Genomic DNA, 22270 nt, shown 5'->3' on the forward strand with positions numbered 1-22270 from the left:
TCAAAAGAGTTTAGGACACAATTGCTAACTGCTTACAGGCTTTTAGATCCATGGGCCAGAGAAACAATAAATATAGTCAATCATAAAGGTACAGGAAAATAGATAAGGACCCTTCAACTGCACACTAAAAGCCAATGAGTAGCACTGTGCTTTCCCAACTCCATTCATGTCACAAAGGGAACCAGATGCTTAGAAGAAGAAGCCCCTGGAAGACACTTAGCATCCATAAATGGTATCCTTAGATTTAATAGTATTAAAAAACATGCATGCTTGCCAAAAACAAAAGGGAAGGTTAAAAAATGGACACAGACATAGAGACTAACACTAACGTCATTTTTGTGTCAGATTCTGTTCTTCAGAAAAGAAACAGAGATGATGTAAAAAGATTAAGTTTTATTCTAATTCTGACAAGAAGCCTCAGAAACAAGAATCCATTTCTAAAAAGATGATGAGGGCATTAAAAATACACCAGGGACGAAAATGAATCATGCCAGCATACCAAATGGTACTTCCAATACACAGTTCAGGGAAAGTATTTAAGGAAAATAAAAAATTGTTACTCTAAACTAGAGGGGATTGTTGAAGTGTAGTCATTTAATCTATTCTTACTTAAAATATAGAAAGAAACCTAGCAACAAGTGCCTCAGTACCCCACAAACCTAATCTGCATTTTGACAAGGGCTACTGTGTAAATCTTGACACACAAAACCATTTAATGGATATTATTTCCCCCATTTTGAACACGCACAAAAAGGAAGTTTGCAGAGTTTATACAACCAAGGAAGGTCACACAAACAAAGGATCAGACAAGAGGATCATCCGAGATCATACTTCCCAAACTTAATCAATCTTCTGTCACTAAATTTGTATAAGGGTAAAATGTTGCTTCTGATGCTCAAAAGAAAATGTCATTAAAATTGGGCCTGGATACAATTGACGAGAATCTCCCAGAAATCTATGAGTTCTCAGAAGAGCATCCATCAGCACCACTGCCCTGTGTGGCACTTGTTCAGTAACTCCTCGATAACAGAAATAGATAATAGAAATGGAAAACATCTGGTGCTTATGATATGTGGTATGTGGTATCATCATTCAAGAGAAGATGAATTTGATTTCTTCACTCAAAACATTTTGAATTCTTATTTACAGCAGTTATTCTGAAATTAAAGTTAAAAAATCACCTAATTTTATTCATGCACACAGATAACACAAAAACATTTCAAAGTTTACTTTAGTTTTTATTTTAGATATGTGAATAGTCTAGGTTTTGCTACAATGCTTGCTGGCACTTTAACGACAACAAAAAAAGAACTTTACTTTTGAAGCAATTTTGGAATTAAAAGTTTTTTTCATTTGCTGAGCCTAAATATAATGTATGTTTATTTCAACATACACTCTGTGGAGATTTTGTCAGTCAAGGAAATAATCTATTTTTAAAATTCCCTTCATTTAAATTAAAAAAGAAACTGTAATTTTAAAAATATTTTATAGTCATTATTTTAAATAGCCTTTTATTTTTAAATAGTCGTTTAGTTCCATAGTTTATACACGCAGTGTCAATTAAAAAGGAAAAGAGAAATCACAATCCAATTACTATTTGGCAGCCAAAAAGGCAAATTGATGCTTCATTAATGACAGCAGGTACCATGAAGTCCTATATGCTCATCAAAATTTATAAAGCCATGTTTTAAGGGAATGGCCTTGACTGCATTTGGATCACTAGTTTTCAGTTGCAGTAATCAGATTTCCACAGAAGCCATGTCCCAATTTCGTAATTAAGATTGTGTTTTATATTCTTAAGCCAACTTCTTTTTGTCATTTGGATACTTCTTCGCATCAGTGAAATGACATGTTGTTGTTGTTGTTTTTAATTTTCTTTTTTTTTTTTTTTTTTTTTGGTTTTTGGGCCACACCCGGTGACGCTCAGGGGTTACTCCTGGCTATGCGCTCAGAAGTCGCTCCTGGCTTGGGGGACCATATGGGACGCCGGGGGATCGAACTGTGGTCCGTCTCCTAGGCTAGGGCAGGTAAGGCAGGCACCTTACCTCGAGCGCCACCGCCCGGCCCTGTTTTTAATTTTCTATTTAGAAAAGGATATTGAAAAAAGGAATCATCCCCTATGCAAACAAATCAGGAAGAACACATTGTGATAAAACAGATGACTAGAAATCCCACAATCTGCTCATCCCAAAGACCTACTACTTTATCAGTGAAAAAGCAGAATTTATGTGTGAAAAAGCACACTTATTTATATACTGATACACAAGTGTTAAAAATTATACATTTAAAATATTTAAATATTTAAAATATTGAGTGAAATACGTCAGAGGGAGAGAGAGAGACACACAGAATAGTATCACTCATCTATGGGTTTTAAGAAAAATTAAAGACATTACTGTAATAAGGTCCAGAGACAATAGAGTTAAGGGCTGGGAGGGCCGGAAGGAGCAACTCAAAATTTGAAGCTTGAACGCTGTTAGGGAAATAACTACACTAACTAGCATGACATTGTTAAAGAATGAGAGAAGTAGAATGCCTGTCGAGATACAGGCAGGAGAGGGGGGTATTGGTGGTGGGAATGTTGCATTAGTGAAGGGGAGGTATTCTGTATATGACTGAAACCCAACTACGAACATGCTTGTAATCATGGTGTTTAAATAAAGATTTATATATAAAATAAAATATTGTTCACTAAAACAGACCCAAAATTATCAACTTGCTTATGCATTAGAATTTTACTTATTCTTCAAAATTTGGGGCCTAATCAAATTACCAGGGAAGTCAAAGCTAAAAAAATTTCATAGAAACTTAACCAAATCCATGAGAGTAGAAATACCTTCCAAAGCTTAAAATTATGAAAACAAGAATTATCCTTTGCTGAGAATAAGAAATTATTTAGCTTCTCACTTTATTTTATTTAAATAAATATTTCACATTGAGCAGTTTTTCAATTCTAATGAATATTTAGCAAATACAGATTAATGTAAAAATAGACATTGTTCCTGAATTAGACTTCTTTATTTTAGAAATAAATCCTCAGAGTTCCGGAATGTTCTATTGTACATAAAAAAAAAAAGTATTAAACGAGAGTAGCATATGTGGAGACTTTCAAAAAATGCGTAATTTTTAAAATCTATGGTTACTGATCCTAGAACTGCTGGTTTTGAGACTCGGAGGTGTCACTCTTGTCCAGGTACAAAGGAGACAGTAACTGTCACAGATGCACTGAGTCATCACCAGCCATTTAAGGTAGTTTGTCTTCTCATCAGTTTATGTCTTTCAGAAAACAACTACCAATTAGATAAGCTTTTGCTTGATGGAAAGAACCCTAAAACATGATTTTTCTCTAAAGGTCAAGGCAGTCATTCCCTATAACAGAACTTAAGTGGTGGTTACAATGTGCCTTGCACCTCCTTGCTATTTCTGTTAATTGGCTTCAGGCCTGTTCACCAAGATATTGTAGTGAAAATGGCAGGCTCCCAATTAGTTTAAATTTCACTTAAGATTCATCTACTTTCTGGTCCTAAATTCTTCCAATCATGTAAAGTTCCTACCTCCCCTTTTGTGGAATTTATTAGTTACAATAAACTGTGGGCACAAAAGAACAAAGTCAGCCTATGACCTATTATCTGCCAACATTAATTTATAGTTTACACAGAGTCAGGGAAATGGTAAAAGTTAAAAGGAAGTCAGATTTCTTAAAACATTACCAAACATCAAAACTCAAGGGCTTTGTTACTTTTTATTTTTTGGATGGTAGGGTTAAAATTTCAGATGCATATAAAATTTTCAAGGGTCTATAACAGCCACTCATTAAATTGGAAAACCCTTAATCCTTCCTCTAAGATCTCTTAGAAAAGAAGTACTAAGATTGACACTGGAAGGAGGAGGAGGAGGAAGAGGAGGAGGACTGGAGCAGCAGGTTGGATACTAGCCTCACATGCAACAAATCTAAATTTGATTCCCAATGACCCATATTGTCCCAACAGCCTAACAGAAGTAGGTCTTGGTGCAGCATCAAGAGTAAGTCCTGAGCACTGCCAGGTGTGGCTTCAAAGATGTTTTTGAGAAATACATTAAATGAATGTGATGCGAAATTCTGGTACAAGTAATTCTGAGCTAGAGGAAATCAGATACTGAAAAACAAAATAATGAAAAACTTCTATTTCTAGAAGATACACTGGGCTTAACTCCAAGACTGTTCTGGGAATGCTCAAAGAAGGTATCTCACCTAACTTTGATTCAGAGATGTGTAGCTTATCAAAATTCTAACATAGAAGAAGATTCAATACCAAGTTCTATAAATTTAATCCCACAATAAAGCAAAGACGCCATCAACTACCAGAGGTGATTACTGGCACAGAGTATTTAACACTCTTTTGTTCATTTCATTCCTACTGTTTATTCCCACTGGCAAAGCTCATGTGGTCATAATTACATTTAAAAAATAGAGATAATGAGAGGCAAACAGTTTGGTAGAAATCAGAGCAAAAAGAAAAACAGTAAAGGCATATAAAACCTAGAGCTCTGTTGACCTCTTCAGTCCAAATGGCATAACTAAAAAACACAGTCATCAGTTCTTTCCTGGTGATCTAGACTGGAAAGGCTTTTTTAAAAAAGCATGTAACAACATCATTTCATCTATGTGAAACCATGCTCTTTACTGTACTTTCAGTGGCAGAAACTTGAGGAGAGAAATGAGAAAGCCACATCAGGTCACTGAAGGCAGATGACTCATGGGGAATTGTTAAGGAAAAAAACTCTACAATTAAATGAGAAAAAAAGAGACTAGACTTCCAGTGGAATCCACATAGCCTATTAATCTTTTACTGCTCAAACAATTGTGCTTACTTTTCAAGTTTTAATATGGGTTTTGCTGTTCTTGTACAGTTAAATAGAATTTCCACCTAGTTAATTATCCTGTTGATGTGAAGTCATCAAATTTAGAGAATGGATCATTATTTTTTAAACTTAAGTCAAGGAGGAATGTTTTCAGTTCCAGGAATCAATTAGCTAATGTTAGCTACACCAAACTACAGAGGCAAAGGAAGTTTGGTTTCTTCTTAAAAAACTGCTTATAATGGAATAAAACCATCAAATAAATTCAATCAAATCAAGGCATGAAATCTCTTTAGTTTACAAACTATTTTATATGAAAATTACAAAGAAGAAAAGCTTTCATTTTCTTTTATTTTGGTGGAAGGAAGAGGAAGTAATATTCTCGGGATTTTTCAGGGGTCCTAAACAATTCACAGCATACTCAGCCAACATAATTAGACAGTTCAATAATTGTTAGATAATATGGTGTGTACATGCCCAAAACAGAGAGTCAAAGCCACCCAGAGGTAACTTCAGTGACACCCTCCTCTCAGCTTCTTTTGCTCAAGATTTTCTGGCACATGTATTTTCTTATGCAACCCAGGTTTCTTATTTTTAGCAACCGATTTCTTCTTAACAACAATATGATGATGCATTGAATTTTTCTAGGTACCAGCCAAAATATTTCTATTTATTTTTGTAGGGCTATTTTATTCTGGTTTGGGGCCATGTCGAGCTGTGCTCAGGTTCTACTGTACTACTGGCTCTACGCTCAGATCACTCCTGATTGGGAAAGGGGAAATATATTTATTTGGTGCTGAGAATCAAACTCAGATCAACTACATGCAAGGCATGAGCATATTGCACTGTACTGTTCTTCCAGCCCATGATTCATTATTTTAAATCCTTGGCAGCAGATTTAGCACCACTTAATCAAACAACCCCATAAAACAGGTCTATTTTGATGCCCATTTGATAGATAGTGAGGAGCATTTAAACTGAGGAACAAGTTTTGCCACAAAGCTCTATCTTACATATGGTGAATAGAAAAGCCATATAACCTGACTACAGGTCTATGCTAAGCCACTTCACCCTTAATGCTCTCTAGATTAAAGCTATTAATCTGATAGTAGTAGATTAATATCAGCATTATTTAAAACATTTATTATCAAAATATTATATTTTAAATGTAATGTATTTAATAAATATATGTAATATGTAAATATATTTATTCTATTTTAATACATTTTAATATACTTTAAATCTTATAGTTTTAAGGCAACTCATTTTTTACCAAATGCCTGCAAATGAACGTTAAACAGCATTATTTATTGCCAAAATGTCTGTGCAACAACATAACAAACTCTAAGTGGATTCAGAATTCATCACAAGTCCCAAAACGACTTATGGGAAATCTCTAATGAGGGACCATCACAAAAATCTTTTTATTTTAGACAGCTTCCCCCACCCCAAATTTTTTTTAGAATAACAATTGATGCTGGCAATTTGTGTTAATTAAGTCACATTTAAGTGTGAGCTATTCATGATAAGTAGTGTCTACATGGTCACTGTGACAGAGTGTATATGGACCAAGAAGTTTTATTAATGGCAGATGAAGTAGTCATACCTGTTCTTGCTTCTCCAGCCACTTGTCCACCATTGGGTGACTGGCACTCAAAGATGAGCGAGCATTGTCTCTCTGAAATTGGTTCGACCAGTTACTGGTATCCCGTGGAAGGCTTCTGTAGTTTTCATCTTTCTATTCAAAAAGAAATAGGAAGTTGCCATGTAAATAGCAAATATTGAAAATGACTGCTGAAATTAGTATTCAAAGGTAACAAGATAAAGTTTGCCATATATTTAGAATATGTCCCAACTTTATAAAGAATAGCTGGTTGAGTACATTTTGCTACACACCTAAGAAAAAGATATCTGTAGTGACACATCAGGAAAAACTGTATCACACGTAATAGGGGAATAAAAAGACAAAATAATATGCATTCCCTCCCAAAACAATCCCTCAGGCCAACCACATGTACCAAAAAAATGTAAGGTATTTCTACCCCAGACTTACTCTCTCAATCACAACATTTTTCTCTTATTTCTAATTTGATCATATTGTGAAATAATGTCTAAAAGTCACCAAAGGGTTTCAAATTCATTCATTTACTTATTTGTTTAATTGTTTTGATTTGGGAATACACCTGGCTGTGCTCAGGTGTTACTCCTGACTCTGTGCTTAGAAATCACTGCTGGAGGTCTCAGGAATCCCAGCTAGTGTTACAAGGCAAACACCCTAACTACTGTACTATCGATCCGGCCCTATACCTGTTTTCAAAGCCTTTAAAAAAATTACACCTTGTGTAACACCTTGTAACAGTGTGAATTTGAACAGAAGACTAGGAACACAGACTAGTCTTATATATGTTACATAGTTAGTTGTAAGTATATGTATATATATATATACATATAAACAAAATTTAATCCAAATCATGACACATACAGACACATCATTTTTTATCAAGCGTGGGATATCTTTATATAAAAACAAAGTTACTAGTGAGCCACAGAGTACGTAAGCCAGAATGAGTTTGGCCTTAGTACTGAATGTTTCCCTGAATAATATAGAGTAGCCTCTACTGCCAACCAAACAAATATCTTCTAAGCACTACTGGAAGGGGCAGCACACTAACAATAAGCAGAAATAGACACATAAACACACGGAAGTGATTGATTAAATATTTAATAAATCCCAGAGCAATAGTGATGTTTCTGGACATTACTATTTTTAATTAATAATTTTTAATGGAATCACCATGAGATAAAATTACAAAGAAGTTCATTCCTTGCCACAAAAATACAATACAAAAATCCTTTCCTCACACCTATGTTCATTGCTGGGCTATTTACAATAGTCAGATTCTGGAAACAACCAAGATGCCCTTCAACAGATGAATGGCTAAAGAAACTGGTACATATATACAATGGAATATTACACAGCCATCAGGAGAGATAAAGTCATGAAATTTTCCTATACATAAATGTACATGGAATCTATTATGCTGAGTGAAATAAGTCAGAGGGTGAGAGATAGATGCAGAATAGTCTCACTCATCTATGGGTCTTAAGAAAAATAAAGACATTTTTGCAATAATCCTCAGAGACAAAGAGAGGAGGGCTGGAAGGTCCAGCTCACAACATGAAGCTCACCACAAAGAGTGCTGAGTGCACTTAGAGAAATAACTACACTGAGAACTATCATAACCATGTGAATGAATAAGGGAAGTGGAAAGCCTGTCTAGAGTACAGGTGGGAATTGGGTATGGGGAGAGAGATTTGGGACATTGGTGGTGGGAATGTTGCACCGGTGAAGGGGGTATTCTTTACATGACTGAACCCCAACTACAATCATATTTGTAATCAAGGTGTTTATATAAAGATATTTAAAAAAAAAAGATGTTCGTTCCTTCCCAAGAACATTTTTGTTTGTCCTCTGAACTAAAAACTTCAATTCAAGGTTCTGAAAGGCTAGTTGAGACATGGTAAGAAAGTCAAACTTTTATTTAGATAACTAAATCTAAATGGCTTTGGAGCAGAGAGAGCACAGAGGAAAAGAAACTTATGGGCAAGCAGCTGAAACTAATTCCATTCTCCATACAACAAGCACCCTGAGCACCACCTGAAGTGCCCTCCCACAGTACAATTGGTGTGGTCAAAAATACAGTTGCAATTAACTTAGTATCCCTTATAAGAATAAATCATAATTACTACACCAACATTTTGACAAAATTAAACGTGCAAATTTTAAGTCTGCCCATCTTTTTCTATTGTATTTTCAAGGAAACAAAAGTTGTAATCGAAAGGAAGCTTGTCTTTTCAGAAGACTGACAATAGAAGTAGAATGGGATAAAAAAAATCGTTTTCAACTCCTAATGAAACCTTTATTCAAGAAAAGTTAACCTATAGATACTAAATTGGGTTGTGATATTAAATAAATGTTTTCATATGATCAAGTACCAGTTACCAAGAGAAACCATCTTAAGATGAAGCGATCAGATATCACTACCTTACTTTTCTTGGAGTCAAGCATTAAGTATATTACTGATACTTCCTTTGATTTTCTTTTGAAAATCAATCATTTTTCTCTTAACAATACTTGGTAAAGGTTGGACTGTTTGAAGTTTATCTAGAAAGAATATAATAAAGTATTCAATTTCATTTTGTGACTGCAACTGGCAGCTCTCAGGACTTACTACTTCCTGGTTCTGCATGCATATATCACTTCTAGCAGTGTTCAGGGGACCACATGAGTTGCTGGGAATTAAACCTGGGTTGATGACACATAGAAGTACACTATCCACTATTCTATCTGGCTGGTCCCCAAAATATCCAATTCCAAATCAGGCAAATTTTATGTACATATCACTGATATTAAAGTTTTTCCCAGATTCATGGTCTATGTCTAGAAGAGGGCATCTTTCATGATACCTCAAAACAATACATCCAAAGTGAAACTTATCTCCTGTTTCAATTCTAGAATGCTTCCATAGAATCCAGTGTTCATAGGTTTTACTAATCCAGAATTCTTTGTCATAATTTTACATATTTAAAGGTTTGTTTTGTGGTGAGTGTTAACACATCTGGTGGTGCTCAGGTCTTACTACTGGCAAGACTACGGACCATATGTGGGGCCTGGGATTGAAGCTGGATGAGCTACATGAAGGCAAATACCCTACCAGCATAAAATTTATCTGAGCCCATAAAATATAATCTTAAAGAGATTTAAGCTAGCAAAGATTTTTAAAAATATATTACTAATTGCTACAGAACGGACATTATATTGATAGCAGCATACAGGCCCTGCAATTGATTTGGCTATGTTCTACATTACAATTCGGTACTTGGAACACAAAGATGATACTCATAAACTATAAGTCTGACTGTATTAAATTAGATTCAATAAAGTTCCCAGCATGCATCATACTTTCTACTTCACAGCATATACATGGGAAATCACAGATTCTAATTAAAATGTATTTAATAAATCCTATTTTCAACTTTAAAATAACTTTCAATGTAGTTTTAATATATGTTTAACTTTGTTTATGGAAGATAATCTTACATTTTATATGAGTCAAATTAAAGTAACTATAGTCAATTACCAAAATAACTAAAAATATATATTTTTTAAATTTTGGTGGGGGTTTGGGCTACTAGCAGTGGTGCTCAGGGGTTATTCCTTGCTCTGTACTTCAGTAAGCATTCCTGATATTGCTAAGAATATCAAATGCCCTATCATCTGTACTGTATGTGCAGCCCTAGTAATTTTAGTACAATATCTTTAAAATCTTATACTTCATAATCAAAATTAGAAAAAAATATGGGGGCCGGGTAGGTGGCGCTGGAGGTAAGGTGTCTGCCTTGCAAGCGCTAGCCAAGGAAGGACTGCGGTTCGATCCCCCGGCGTCCCATATGGTCCCCCCAAGCCAGGGGCGATTTCTGAGCACATAGCCAGGAGTAACCCCTGAGCGTCAAACGGGTGTGGCCCAAAAACCAAAAAAAAAAAAAGAAAGAAAGAAAAAAATATATCATTATTTATTGGTATTTTATTGAATAAATTATTGTAGATTATATTTCATTCTATAATGAAAATTAATGACATTATTCTGTATACTGATCAACTTTTTTCAAAAAACCAAATCTCTCTTTAAACATAGAAAAGTCTATCAGCAAACTCATAGACAAAACCATAATGTTTATTAAGTTGCCAGAACAATAATTACAATAAAGTCACAACTTTATCTGAAAGATTATATAATGAAATAGGAAAAGGAACTATTAGTCTTCTTTGTATTTTGTATTTTGGGAACATATTGTGCAGTAGTCAGAGCTTATTCCTGATTCTGTACTCAGATCACTCCTGGTAGGACTCAGTAAGCATAGGAGATGCCAGAGTTCCACATGGATCAGGCACATGCAAGGCAAGTGAACTGCTTCTTACTATCTCTCTGGTCCCTGAATTTTTCTCTTTTAAATAAATATTATCCTTGACTTCTGAGACAGTTCTAAGTGCCAAGCAGCTTTGTGTTGTATGGGAAACTTTCACTCTTTAAAAAAATCCTCCAGATGTTACTTCTGTGGTGGAAGATTTCCCTTAATACTGGAATATACCACAAGAACAAGTATCAAAATAATCACCCCAAATAAAAACATATTAATTTGTAGTTCCCAAGTGAAGAACATCAGCTATGAAATAGATGTTTTTCTACAATATGGAAAGTCACTATGCCTCCATATCTCCTCCTCAAGCCAATTAAAATTTAATAAAATACAAGCACACCAAATCCACCCAATCAACGACTTGAGTTGGAAGCTGCAATCCATGGCTTTGTCTCTCAAAAAACAGCTATTTACTCACTGGTCAGACTTCTTGGCAAATCTACATAATTATGTCTCATAAATAGAGTAATATTTTATGAGCACTCAGAAGATCCAGATATCTATGTTACCATAGAGAATTCCATAAAATTTCCATAAAATTTTTATGAAAAAAAATCCAAGTAAATTTTCACTTGGTTTTTAATTTGCAATATTTTAAACTCTACAACTGTGGTTAAAATCGATTCAATTGTCTGTCTTTTCAATTCCCCAAGAAATAGACTATTTCCAGGAAGTCTAACTTGAAATTATAAAACTTAAGTACCATTAGTAATTATAGTTTAGGATAATTTTCTTTTTAAAAAAAATTACATAAAGCTTAGTAAAATCATCAGTAATTATATTGTTAATTCAATGTAGCAGACCCATTCCTGGAGTTTATCATTCTTGCCTCCTGATGGTTACATAGATTACAACCTTAAAAGTAATGCATTATTAACTAAAGTATAGAAGAAAGCAGAGCTAAAAAAAATGGTCTTTAAAGAGGATTATTATGTTATTCTCAAGTCATCTTTTAACATAAATTAAAATGGGGAAAATAAATCATCTGTCTTTCCTTCTCTCTTTCTCCCTCTCACTCATATAGAGCTTTAATAATCTCTTTGCAAACAAAGCAGAAAATTTGGCAGTTTCTAATAATTTAACCAGTAACATGTATAGTAAGATTTTTAAAGGAAGGAAAACAGGATTTTATTCCAGAGTTCTTAGTCATCTTGGGGCCGGCAAGGTGGCGCTAGAGGTAAGGTGTCTGCCTTGCAAGCGCTAGCCAAGGAAGGACCACGGTTTGATCCCTCTGCGTCCCATATGGTCCCCCCCCCCCAAGCAAGGGGCAATTTCTGAGTGTTTAGCCAGGAGTAACCCCTGAGCATCAAATGGGTGTGGCCCAAAAAAACAAAACAAAACAAATAAAAAAAAAAAACCAGACTTCTTAGTCATCTCATAGCTGTTCTGACACATAGCTATTTTGAATTTGATGTGACTATTTTAATCAATAAATATTTTGTATTATATTATTATAATCAGCCTTACTTGCAGGTTAGGCAATTTTAATTCCCATGTTAGCTACAATTTATGAACCTATGTTATCTGTAATCCCTATATGTAAATGTGCATATATACAGATGTATATACACATTTCATTTTAATAATTGCAATCTTCACATTATTCATTATTATTAGAAGACAAAAAATAAATATTCATTCATACACAGGTTTTATTTCTACACAGAAGCACTGACGAGATAACGAGAAAATTCAACATGAATAATTTTTTGTTGTTGTTTGTTTTGGGGCCATTTCCAGAGGTGCTCGCATTTAGAAATTACTCCTCGCTGACTTGAAGGACATTATGATGCCAGTGATCAAACCTGGGTTAGCTTTGTGCAAGGCAAATGCCCTAGCTGCTGTACTCTGGCCCTAAACAATAAATTTTGCCAAAACAAACTGTGATCATTAATGACAGATGTTAATATTGCTACAATAGAAACTGGTTACAGTGAGACTGTAATTTTTTAAAAATAAAAAATAAATGTACTGAGATTCTATAGATTATAATAATGTTAATGTGTCTCATGTTAATAAAAATCTCATATTAATAGAAAGTTCTCATTAACATTTAATATTTTATTTTAAATTCTCATAATTCAAATAGTCATGAAATATTATGAAGTGAACTGTCATGAAAGATTATGAAGTTCTAAGAAAAAACAATATTTTGCAATTTGTAGCAACATAGATGGTACTAGAGGATGTCTTGATGAGTAAAGTCAAACAGAAAGAAAAGGGACAGGGCCTGTAGCAATAGCACAGTGGGAGGGCATTAGCCTTGCATGTGGCCAACCAGGGAATTACTTGGGTTCAAACCCCAGCATTCCAGTGGTCCACAGAGCCCCTACCAGGAGCGATTACTGAGTGCAGAACCAGGAATAACCCTTGAGTGCTACCAGTTGAGCCCCAAAACCAAAGCAAATATAAAAATAAACCAAACAAACAAATAGACAAAAAAACAACTAATTAAATAAAATGAAAATAAAAAGATACTGAGATTTTTTTAAAGTTAAAAAAAGAAAAGCCTAAAATCAGAATCTTTCAATAGCAAAGCATTTACTACTACAACATCTCTATAGCTCAAATTTAATATCAATATTTTATTTTAAAGCCAGAAAATTAGTGCAGAAGTTGGGTGTTTGCCTCATATAAAGATGACCCTGGTTCAATTCCAGGTGTCACATAAGATCCCATGAATTGAATCTGATGAGTCCCACAATTTGCAATATTTTGTTTCTTTTTTTGTTTGTTTGTTTGTTTTTTTTGGGGGGGCCACACCCGGCATTGCTTAGGGGTTACTCCTGGCTGGCTGTTCAAAAATAGCTCCTGGCAGGCACGGGGGACCATATGGGACACCGGGATTCGAACCAACCACCTTTGGTCCTGGATTGGCTGCTTGCAAGGCAAACACCTTTGTGCTATCTCTCTGGGCCCCACAACTTGCAATATTTTAACTTGAAAATTCAATTTAGGGCATTTGTTCCCTGGAATGCCATGTGGTCCCTGAACACTGCTGGAGTATTTTCTGAGCTCAGTCAGGAGTAAGTCCCAAGCACCAATGAGTGTAGCACCCTCCAAAAGAGTCAATTAAATTTTTCTTTGTAAATATAGTTAAGAAAAGAGCAATAATTAGTAACAAAAATGGAAAAGAACTTACTCAGTTATAACTTTTTATCAAAAAATAAAGGTTCCTTCATGAACATCAAATTTTATTAAATTTTTTCTTTGAAATGCTAAAAATACATAGTTCTTTAAAGTTAATTCTGACCTATAAATCATACCTTTGCCAGTTACTATGACACATATTCAATACCTTCCACATCATAAAAAATGACATTAAATAACTAAGTCAAGATTGCTGAACATGCTGGGGGGATTTCAGTTTTACAAATTGCAAAATAAGGATAAATTCTGAAAATACATTTCCTGTCACACACAAAAAAATCTATCTGATGATATGTTGACAAAACCAGAAACTGACATTTTAGTTTTATATCACAACCTACAAGCCAGTATTTTAATACTTTTAAATCACATAAAAAATAAATCCAGGCCAGAGTGATAGTACCGCGGTAGGGTGTTTGCCTTACACTCAGCCAACCCAAGGCAACCTGGGTTCAATCCCTGGCATCCCGTATGGTCCTCCAAGCCTGCTAGAAGCAATTTCTGAGTGCAGGGCCAGGAGTAACCCCTGAGCACCGTTGGGCATGACCCCAAAACTAAAATATTGAAGCAGCAAGGAAACCAGTCTAGTTAAATTCTTGAACAGTCCTTCAACAAAACCATCATGGCAATTGGAATATCCTAAAGTCAAAAGCATCCCACTATGAGCAAATGAAAGGAAAAGAACAAACAGTGTTGACTTTGCTCCTTTAACACAGCTAAGTGTAAATTATAAATATTTCAGACCAGATTTCATTCTGAACACTATAGTAAAGGCAAGAGCAACATATCAATATTTAAAAATTTAAAATCTGAAATAATGTTTTTAAAAAAGAACAAAAGTGCTATGCATTTTTTGTTTTCAAGACATGAAATAATCCTTCCATGCTTCATTTCCTGCCAAAACACAAAATAATTACATCCCAATGTTTATTGTGAAACTAAAATTGTAAATAACATATATTTTGCATCCGGAGAGATTTACATAATACCAAAATAAAGGGAACATAAGGGAGAAGATGAGAAAGAGAATGTAAAATACTTAATACTTAAAGTACTTGTCTAATTACAGAACAGTCCTCATTATTACCTGATATACAATACAAATCTTCATATTTGCTAAACATTCTGAAGAAAATTAGAAAAGCAGATGAGTAATTATTTGAAAAGAAATTATGATGCTTGCACCATATGCATCATTCTGGCTAGGTATCACTCCTTTATTTAATTTCTTTCTTTTATTACTTTTTTTTTTTTTTTGGAGGGAGAATGTTGACCCATACATGGTTGTACTCCTAATGACTATATGGTACCAAGGGACAAAAAAAATGGGTAGCAACATGCAAAGCACAAACAAACCTGTCCTTAGCACAGCCTTATATTTTTCAGAGCACAGTTCTAACTTTATTGGACTGTTAAGAACAGAAATTTCTGTAAATACCCTACATGCAGATTATAAGTTAATTTTCTTAAAGTTTGACCTGAATTGCTAAATGAACTTTGCAAGAAATTCACAGCCATAAATGGATTTTTAATGAAAAAATTTTCAGGTATTAAATATTATCTTGATAGTTTTCACACAATAATGACTTTTCTGGACAATTCCCTTTCCTCATTGAAATCACCCAGAATAATGTACTTGATGACAGAGGACAGAGGCCAGCAGTTAAAGCCTTTGATTTGTATGTGGCAGACCCGGGCTCTATACGTGGCACTGCATATGGTCTAACAAGCATTTGGTGGTTATCTCTGAGTGCAGAGACAGGAGTAAGCCCTGAAAATTGCTAGGTGTGACCCAAAAAACCACAGGAAAAATAAAAGAAATAATGGAAATACTTTTCAAAATTGAAACTTTCTCCCAAACCTCAGTTGCAAAGTAACTATGTTCTCTGAGCATATTGATTTTCTTTTTATTTCCTCATATGCTTTTTTTTTTTTTTTTTGGGGGGGGGGGGGCCACTCCAGAAGTGCTCAGGAATGATTCCTAGCTCTATGCTCCTTCCTTCATTCCTGGCAGTGCTCAGGAGATCATATGGTATACAGAGATAAAACCTGGGTTGGCTGTGTGCAAAGCAAATGCCCTACCTTCTGTTGTATCGCTCTGGCCCCTGCATGATATTAATTTTCAGAAAAACAATATTTGTGCTCCAGATATATAAATCTCTTTTCATTTTAGAGAATGTGATTCTCTGAAGGTTTTTAGTAGATTTCCTAAAATTTCCATCAGATGAAATGGAAACAAGAAAGTGTTTACCAGGTAGCTTATCAAAAACATGAAAGTGGAGTATCCAGCCTTGAGAATAAAACATGTTTCCAAAAAGGCAGCATTCGTCAAGTCCAGGATTTTCATCAATGTGCCAACAATAAATCAGTATTTAATAGAACATAATTCCATACGTTGAGTAATAGTAACAATAAAACATTTCATATAATACATTTAAGAAGGTATAAAAAAATCTCATCTTTAAAGAATATAAGCTGTTGCTCACAGAAACCTGTCGAAATCTTGCTTCCTTCCACACATTCCAACTTCTTATTTGTACATTAACCAGTTTCTGATTCTCAGCATAAAATATGTGTGGTATACAACCTACCGTGGGAAACTGGTGGGTTTTGTTTTGTTTGTATGATTGGTTGTTTCTGTTTCCAGCTTGATTTCTAATTTCAGCAGTTCTTATAAGCAATTCCCATCATTAGAAGACCAGGGGTACACAGGATGAGACCCTGGACTACAACATGCAAAGTATAACCACTAGCCTTTATGATACATACCTGACCCACTAACTTGAATTTCTTCTTAGACAGTCTTTAGAAAAAATTCAGTCACCAAAAATTTTTTTAAATAGTACATGGAGATTGAATTGTTCAAAACCAAAAAAAAAAAAAAGAACATTGGTACAATATCATTAACAATATTTACAATTTTCATGTTATAAATATAATTGTGAATATTTACAATTCACCATTATTTTCAACAATGTTCTTTTTGTTTTGTTTTGGGGCCACACCTGGTGGCACTCAGGGGTTACTCCTGGTTCTTTGCTCAGAAATCTCTCCTGGCAGGATCTGGGATTCTGAGGATTGAACCTGGGCCAGTCACATGCAAGGCAAATGCCTGCTGTGCTTTGCTCTTACTCCTCAGTAATGTTCTTACCTCATGCCAGTATACAAACTTTTATTTAGTAACCTATTCCCTGACGCTGGTAAGAACCAATCAGCTCTCTGTAAATTCTAATTGCTACCTTCTTTATTTCTTTGGGGTCTACATAGAAATCACATCAATGAGTATTTGTATTTATGACTAAACATATATTTATATATTCAATATAATATAATTTAATATGATATGTAATTACATGCAATTATTAATAATAAATAATAATTCGATTTAATATATGATTAAATTTATGAAATATATATTTCTATATAATTCCCTTAACATACTCTTTAATTCAACAAACACTTGTTACAGTTATACAATTTTACTCATCACTTTTTATGCTATTACAAATGTAAGAATTTATATAATTACATATTTATATATTTTTATTTGGGGACCACATTCAGTGACGCTCAGGGCTTATTCCTACTTCTACACTCAGTAATCACTCATGGTAGTACTTAGGGGATACTGTGAAATGCTGGCTGTTGAATCTGGTTCAATAGCATGCAAGGCAGCAGCCTACTAACAGAATTATCTCTCCAGCTACGTAATTTTTTTTTTAACTCTTCTCAAGGAAAGTTGTCAATATAGTTTCTACTCTCTATTTGCACTCAATCATTTACTAACTTAAGAGTAGTCTTGTAGATATTTATTTTGGTATCTGGCATATGATCCAGCTATATAACTACTTACTTTACTATTTTGAGCAGTGTATATAAAATATCAAAAAGAGATGTGAGTTCTTAACAAGTGAATGTGTCCAACATAATCTCTTTTGTGATTAAGATCACAAAAGAGGAGGAAGAAATGACTTCATGTAGGAACTAAAATAAGCAAATATACACACAAAAAAAGACATGTTATTCACCTCAAAAGATTAAATTGGCCAAACAAGTATTTGAACTTCAAGAGTAATGACAATAATCATATTATCTACAAGGATTAAAGATAAAACTTTTAATGAAGAAGAGGACCGAAGAGGAAAGGCCCATTTTCATGTTGAAATATTAATGGTAATATTAATGAAACTAGTATAATTTTACTTAAGATTAAAATATACTTATTGAATTTAAAAAATATGCCAGTAGTAGAAAAGAACATATATTATTTAATAGACATATTTGAATTTCTTAATAGAAAGCTTTAAAGGAGGTAAAAATAAAATGATCAACATGATTTTATGTATTTCTGTTTAGTATATTGAAACAAATAAAATATACAAGTATTTAAACAAGTGATTGACATGTTTGTTCAGGAATTTATGAGTTTAGGAGATGGACCCAGAAATACAGCACAAGCTTTGCAAGTAGGAATCGTAGGTTCAATCTCAGGCCTGGCCTTATCTACTGAGAATCACCAGGAGTGACCTCCAAGCACTGAGTACTGAATTATGAGTATTAATAAACACTACCAGAGAGGACCCTCTCTGAAAAATCACAGGTCATAATCCAGCGATTACAAAATTATTTTTAACAGTTGGTTTAGCAATTATATAAATTATTAAAATTCTCTGAAGTGCTTATTCCTCATCAATAGATAGGAACAGTGACAATACTTATACAGATTAAATGAGATCAAAGAAAGTACAGCTCGTTTACACAAAATTACCTTCCTATAGTTACATGAAAATACCTCAGTATCACAGGCCAGAACATAACTTATCAGTGGAGCAGGTGGAAACCATTTCTTTCTAAACATGGTAAAAAATGAAAATAAATACCTCGACACATTTCTCCAAGGTAGTCCAGACTCAGAGTACAATGGAAACAAGAGTCCATGCAAATAAAAACCATGATTATAAAGAAACAAAAAATTGTACACTACAATTATTAAATTCATTTTCAATTGCCTTGTCATTGTTTATTAGCAGAACATGAAGTGACTTTATTGAAACTTATGTATTAAAAATTAGAAAGTATAGGGGCTGGAGGGAGATACGGCATTTGCCTTGCATGCAGAAGGACTATGGTTCAAATACCAGCATTCTATATGGTCCCCCAAGCCTGCCAGGAGCGATTTCTGAGCATAGAGCCAGGAGTAATCCCTGAGCGCTGCCGGGTGTGACCCAAAAACAAAACAAAAAAAATTAAAAAGTATAAACCAGCCTCACAAATGCAGTCTCCATGAGTACATTTGGCCAGCTCTATAGATTATTCACTCTATTCTCACAAGTGATGTATACCAAGGCATGAAAAATCATGAATATATTGGCCATACAGCTAAAAATGGCAATCTCAGAAGAGGAAGAGCCAGCTCCCTGCCATCTTGAAGCCATACCTACTGGACCAACAATCCACAAAAGCTGCTTCACCACTCAACCACAGTTTTCTGAAGAGACAACAAACCAATCAAAAAGTCAGGTATTTGGGCTTTTCTGGCTGTGAATGTAGACATACAGTATCTACCTTCTCTTACTTCTGGAAGTCCTGGTAACCAAAACCATGCCCAAGAAAAACATCAATATTAGTCACAGAACTTAGAATTCCAGGACTGAAACAGGATAGTGGCTGCACAACAACTCCCAAATTATTTTCAATACTGTCATCCCTGTAGGACCACACCAATTTAGAAATTAACCTTGATTCAAAGCCACCTATTTATTCAGAACCTAAACAAATGACAGAAAGTCAGCTACCAATAAATCGTTTAGCAAACCATCTGACAATTGATTAATGATTTTGTTGCAACATGCATTAATTTTCAAAATTTTTCTTATTACTGTACTTTTTCAAAAATAGCTTCATTTCCATTTACCTATAAACAAGCAATATAAAACATATTATTACCAAGCTTATGGCAAGGGGTTATGCTTGGGAATGGGTGAAAATCCAGGGACAATGGTGGAGTGAATATTACATTAGTGGTGGGTCTGGTCTTGAAACAAATGTATTATGAGCAACTCAGTAATACAGGTCTTTAAATAAAGTAAATTATTAAAAATGTATAGACCAAAAAAAAAAGATAAAAATCAGTCATAAATCTGAATATCTGTGTGAGAGAGTCAGAGAGAGAGAGAGAGAAATCAAGAAACCTATGTGTCAGTTTTTGTTTGTTTTCCAGTTCTAGAAAGCAAATGCAGGGCTTTACACTTGCAAGGTATACTCTGTACCACTGAGCAACATTTCTGTTAAGACTAAAATATATTTAAGTGTGCAATTACATATGATTTATTGTTTGATGATTTAATCAAGGCCATTTCCTGGTCTTAACTCCAAGATATTAAAAAACAAAACTGATTGGGGCCGGAGTGGTGGCACAGCAGTAAGGCATTTGCCTTGCATGCTGACCTAGGACTGACCACTGTTCGATCACCTAACATCCCATATGGTCCCCCAAGCCAGGTGTAACCCCTGAGCATCACTGGGTTGGCCCAAAAAACAAAAAAGAAAAAAAAAAAAACTGGGCCAGTGATAGCATAGCAGAAGGGCATTTATCTTGCACTCGAATAATCCATAATGGACCTGGGTTCAAATACCAGCATCCCATATGGTCCCCTCAGCCTGCCAGTAGTTATTTATGAGTGCAAAGCCAGGCATAACCCCTGTGTGACACTGGGTGTGGCCCCCAAATACCAAAAAAACAAAACAAAACAAAACAAAACTGAAACATTCTTTCTTATACAATAGTTAATTCTGAGAATAGTCAATAAAAATTCTAGCATTACTTTATTATTATTGGACTAGCTTGTGAATTCTAAAATTATCAAAAGCAGGTGTAAAATTTCTCTCAGTATTACCTTGTTCTTTTGGTAGATTTGATACAAGTAATAATATTTTCAATACATGAAGGCAGATAATGTTCCTAAATGTGGACAGAAGTAGATGAGACTAGGTTATTAACAACTCAGACTAGGTGATGTTGGCACTTAAAATTGCCCTGTTATAGAAATGATTATAAGCATCGTTTAGTGAAAGAACAAAATGCACTGCATTTATATTAGCTCTTTTAATATGCAAAATAGTGCACTGAAATTTATAGTTTTAGAGGCATTTAACAGGAAATACAAATTTTGCAAGATACTTGTTGGTCTAGGTCTCAGCTGGGCCTCCCTTGAAGCTAATGCCCCAGAAAATTAAACACAGCTAGCTATAGGTCTCTCATTGAGGAAACATGTGGTACTAAAGAACTATCTTTATTCATCTGAGATTTTTTTAGATGGCTAATGTATTTTAATGGCAGCTAGTTTTGGCTCAACAAATACTGAGAAGATAGACATCTGTGATATTTTTAATAGTTAACTAGTCAACTGTAGTAGTTAAAAATAAAATGGTGTTTTTGATTGTGGGGAGAGGGTGTTGGGCCACGCCTGGCTGTATACAGGAGTTAACTCCTGGCTCTGCCCTCAGAAATCACTCTTGACAGACTTGGGGGACCATATAGGATGCTGATGATTGAACCCAGGTCAGCCCACATGCAAGGCAAATGCTCTCCCCACTGTGTTATCGCTCTGGACCATGGTGCTTTCAAATTTACCATGGCGCTTTTCAAATTACTGTGTATAATCTTATATACAGAACTAGAGTACTGAGCATAGCAGGATAGGTGAGAAAGGGGAAGAGATAGGTAAGGGAGGCCATAGTACTGGAGCACTGTATACATGAAACCTAGCTGTTAATATTATTATAAAGCAGAGTGCCCCAAAAATTTTAAAACGAATTAATGAGAAAAAGGGACCAAGAAATCAGAAGACTAAGAAGAGATTGAGGAAGCAAAATGATCAGGTAAAAAATTAACTTATCACTTTTAGCATAGTTTACAGAACACACCTGAGCATGCTCAAGGACTGATCCTGAGTCAATGTTCAGTGTTACCTCCCTACTCAGATGCTCAGAGAGCCAGGGATGAGAACAGGCCTCCTGAATGCATAGGAGCCATCTTTTGAGCCTTTTGAGCCAGTCTTTGGAGCTATCTCCTTAGCTACAGTATTAACATAAATCGGACACCAATATTAATTACTAATCTAAGCTCTGTGGGTTAATTATAAAAGTCACATCTCTTTCCCCTAAAACCATGTCTTATTTTAACCCACTTGAAATATCTATCACTGTAACATTATGCATGGTATTAATATTTATAAGACATATAAGAAAATGTTCTCATAGAATATAAACTAGTGAATAGTCGCATATAATTAATCTACTT

General features: G+C 34.6%; 1 protein-coding gene across 12 annotated transcripts in view; it reads right to left on the reverse strand.

The window, feature by feature from the left end:
- Positions 1 to 22270, reverse strand: part of PARD3 (par-3 family cell polarity regulator) — a 674271-nt gene that overhangs the window by 346855 nt on the left and 305146 nt on the right. For all 12 annotated transcript variants that reach the window (XM_049776411.1, XM_049776408.1, XM_049776410.1 and 9 more), the window contains exon 5: positions 6446 to 6577. In XM_049776411.1, coding sequence (XP_049632368.1) covers positions 6446 to 6577 — 132 coding nt within the window. The remainder of the gene's footprint in view (positions 1 to 6445; positions 6578 to 22270) is intronic.

The sequence above is a fragment of the Suncus etruscus genome, chromosome 7 (assembly GCF_024139225.1).
Source record: "Suncus etruscus isolate mSunEtr1 chromosome 7, mSunEtr1.pri.cur, whole genome shotgun sequence".
NCBI lineage: Eukaryota > Metazoa > Chordata > Mammalia > Eulipotyphla > Soricidae > Suncus > Suncus etruscus.